At 41.4% G+C, this 2,932-nt stretch overlaps 1 protein-coding gene across 2 annotated transcripts in view; it reads right to left on the minus strand.

Annotated features, from left to right (window-relative positions):
• Positions 1 to 704: 704 nt before the first annotated feature.
• Positions 705 to 2,932, minus strand: part of LOC143137473 (5-hydroxytryptamine receptor 3A-like) — a 4,110-nt gene continuing 1,882 nt past the window's right edge. For both annotated transcript variants that reach the window (XM_076297684.1, XM_076297685.1), the window contains exons 3-4: positions 2,571 to 2,729; positions 705 to 1,903 (exon numbers count right to left, since the gene is read on the minus strand). In XM_076297684.1, the coding sequence (XP_076153799.1) occupies positions 1,875 to 1,903; positions 2,571 to 2,729 (188 nt within the window). In that variant the 3' untranslated portion in view covers positions 705 to 1,874. The remainder of the gene's footprint in view (positions 1,904 to 2,570; positions 2,730 to 2,932) is intronic.

Genomic DNA, 2,932 nt, shown 5'->3' on the forward strand with positions numbered 1-2,932 from the left:
GAAGGCTGATGCTCATGCTAGACCAGAGGGGGCAGCACTAGGGGGACATCTACAGATATGTAAAGACTATTCATTTATAGATATGATATGTAAAGACCATTCATCTACAGATATGATATATATAGACCATTCATTTACAGATAAGATATGTAAAGACCATCATCAGATATGATATATAAAGAGCATTCATCTACAGATATATGTAAAGACCATCATCAGATATGATATATAAAGAGCATTCATCTACAGATATGATATGTAAAGACCATCATCTACAGATATGTAAAGACCATTCATCTACAGATATGATATATAAAGACCGTTCATCTACAGATATGATATAAAGACCATTCATCTAGATATGTAAAGACCATTCATCTACAGATATGATATATAAAGACCATTCATCTAGATAGATAGATACTTTATTGATCCCCAGGGGAAATTCAAGATATCTACAGATATGTAAAGAGCATTCATCTACAAATATGATATGTAAAGACCATTCATCTACAGATATGTAAAGACAATTTATCTGAAGATATATAGAGTATTCATCTGAAGATATATAAAGAGCATTCATCTACAGATATATAAATACAATTTAATTACAGACATATTACATCTAATACATATAGATTCAAATATATAAAAAACATTCATCTGGAAATATAGACTGTTCATCCATAGATACATAAAAGCTACTTAAATAGTATTCATGTGCAGATATATGGTTATGGTATTTAGCGGACACTTTTTGTCCAAAGCAACATACACATATCAACAATACAAAGTTACATTTAACAGTAAACAATTTAAAAAGTTGGTAAGACTACATAAAAGAGAATAGTAATAAACAACAATGTCAATTCAATCAATAGCCTGATGAAAATAAATAAATACTATAATATACAAACCATAACGCATAAGAAAGGCTTAATAAACTAAGTGCATGTTTAGCAGATATTAGACCCCTCTTGAAAGAGCCAAAACTATCCCAGGAACAGAGAGCACTGGGCAATTATACTTCAGAAAAACTGCAGTAAAACTGTCCCATAAGTGCAGCTATGTTTTGTAAGGGTAAAGACTGACCCAGTGCAGCTATGTTTTGTAAGGGTAAAGACTGACCCTGAGCTAAAACTGTCCCATAACTGCAGTTATGTTTTGTAAGGGTAAAGACTGACCCGGAGCTAAAACTGTCCCATAAGTGTAATGTTTTGTAAGAGTAAAGACTGCAGTGCAGCTATGTTTTGTAAGGGTAAAGACTGACCCAGTGCAGCTATGTAAGGGTAAAGACTGACCCAGTGCAGATATGTGTTTTGTAAGGGTAAAGACTGACCCAGTGCAGATATGTGTTTTGTAAGGGTAAAGACTGACCCAGAGCCACCACTCTGGAGCGCCATGTTGGAGGACAAAGAGAAGCTGGCCACGGCTCAGAACCACTGGTCAGTAGAACCACTTGTGTACCGTCACCAGCAGGAAAACCGTCACACTCAACAGGTAGCACAGGAAGTAGGCCGCATTAATGCACTTGGCCAGACTCTTCACACGCACACACACACACACACACACACACACACACACACACACACGTCTCGCCTCAGGGAGGAGTGTGTCCACATTAATGCACTTGGCCAGGCTCTTCACACGCACACACACACGTCTCGCCTCAGGGAGGGGTGTGTCCTCGGGGAGGGGCGTGTCCTCAGGGAGGGATGTGTCCTCGGAGAGGGGCGTGTCCTCGGGAGGGCATGTCCTCATGGATGGGCGTGTCCTCGTGGAGGGGCGTGTCCTCGGACTGGGTGTGTCCTCGCTGGAGCCGCAGCTCCTGAAGAATCTGACGCAGCAGACGGACGCTCGACAGGTGATCCCCCTCACACACCTGAGCTACAGTCGTCCACACCTGTGCGTGAGATACAGCAAACATCAGGGATTTAGCCCCCTCTAGAGGCAGTTATAGGAAGTACAGTCAGGATGTCGTCCACCCCTATATCTGAAGCACAACAAACACCAGTGATTTATGCCCTGCTCTCATAGTCCCCTCTACAGGTAGTGACTGGAACTACACTCAGCCTGTGCACTTCTGTGTGTGAATAAATTAAACAATATATACATTATAACATTATTCCCTTATTATTCCATTATAACATTATTCCCTGCTCACATTATTCCCTGCTCACATTAGCCCTGTCTAGCTAGTCACTGGAACAGCACTCAGAATGCCCATCCCTGTCTAAAACCTAAACCACCTAAAAGGTCATTTTTTAAAGGTACATTCTAAAAGGTCATTCTTTAAAGGCACATTCTAAAAGGCCATTCTTTAAAGGTACATTCTAAAAGGTCATTCTTTAGAGGTACATTCTAAAAGGTACTTTTTTAGAGGTACATTTTAAAAGGTCAAGCTTACTTTACACAGGACCTTTGAATGAAGACAGCTATTGCTACTTCTATAACATGCATGTGTGTTATGAGTGAAATCCTTATTGTTGTCTGACAGGCTGATGAGTTGTAAAGACTGGTTATTGTTGTTGTTGTTGTTGACTTGTTGTCTTGTTTACAGTGAGACTCACCCTGCTGGCTGATGCGTGTGTCTGCTGGTGTATCTGATGTCACTGCTGAAGTCACTGCTCTTTGTCCTCTCTGAGTGGACGTCCGCATGATGAAACTCACCAGGATGGTCTCCAGCAGACTCAAGGCCACAAACGTGAAGATCCCCAAACAGTAGATCCCTTAGAGAATGGACACACACACACACACACACACACACACACACACACACACACAGACACAGACACACACACACGCACACACGCACGCACACAGACACACACACACACACACACACACACACACACACACACGCACACAGACAGACACACACACACACACACACACACACACACACACATACACACACACACACACACACACA

The sequence above is a fragment of the Alosa pseudoharengus genome, unplaced genomic scaffold (assembly GCF_046254945.1).
Source record: "Alosa pseudoharengus isolate Yale_2024_CS ecotype anadromous, Long Island Sound unplaced genomic scaffold, YU_APseudo_1.1 YU_APseudo_1.1_scf_21, whole genome shotgun sequence".
NCBI classification, from domain to species: Eukaryota; Metazoa; Chordata; class Actinopteri; order Clupeiformes; family Clupeidae; genus Alosa; species Alosa pseudoharengus.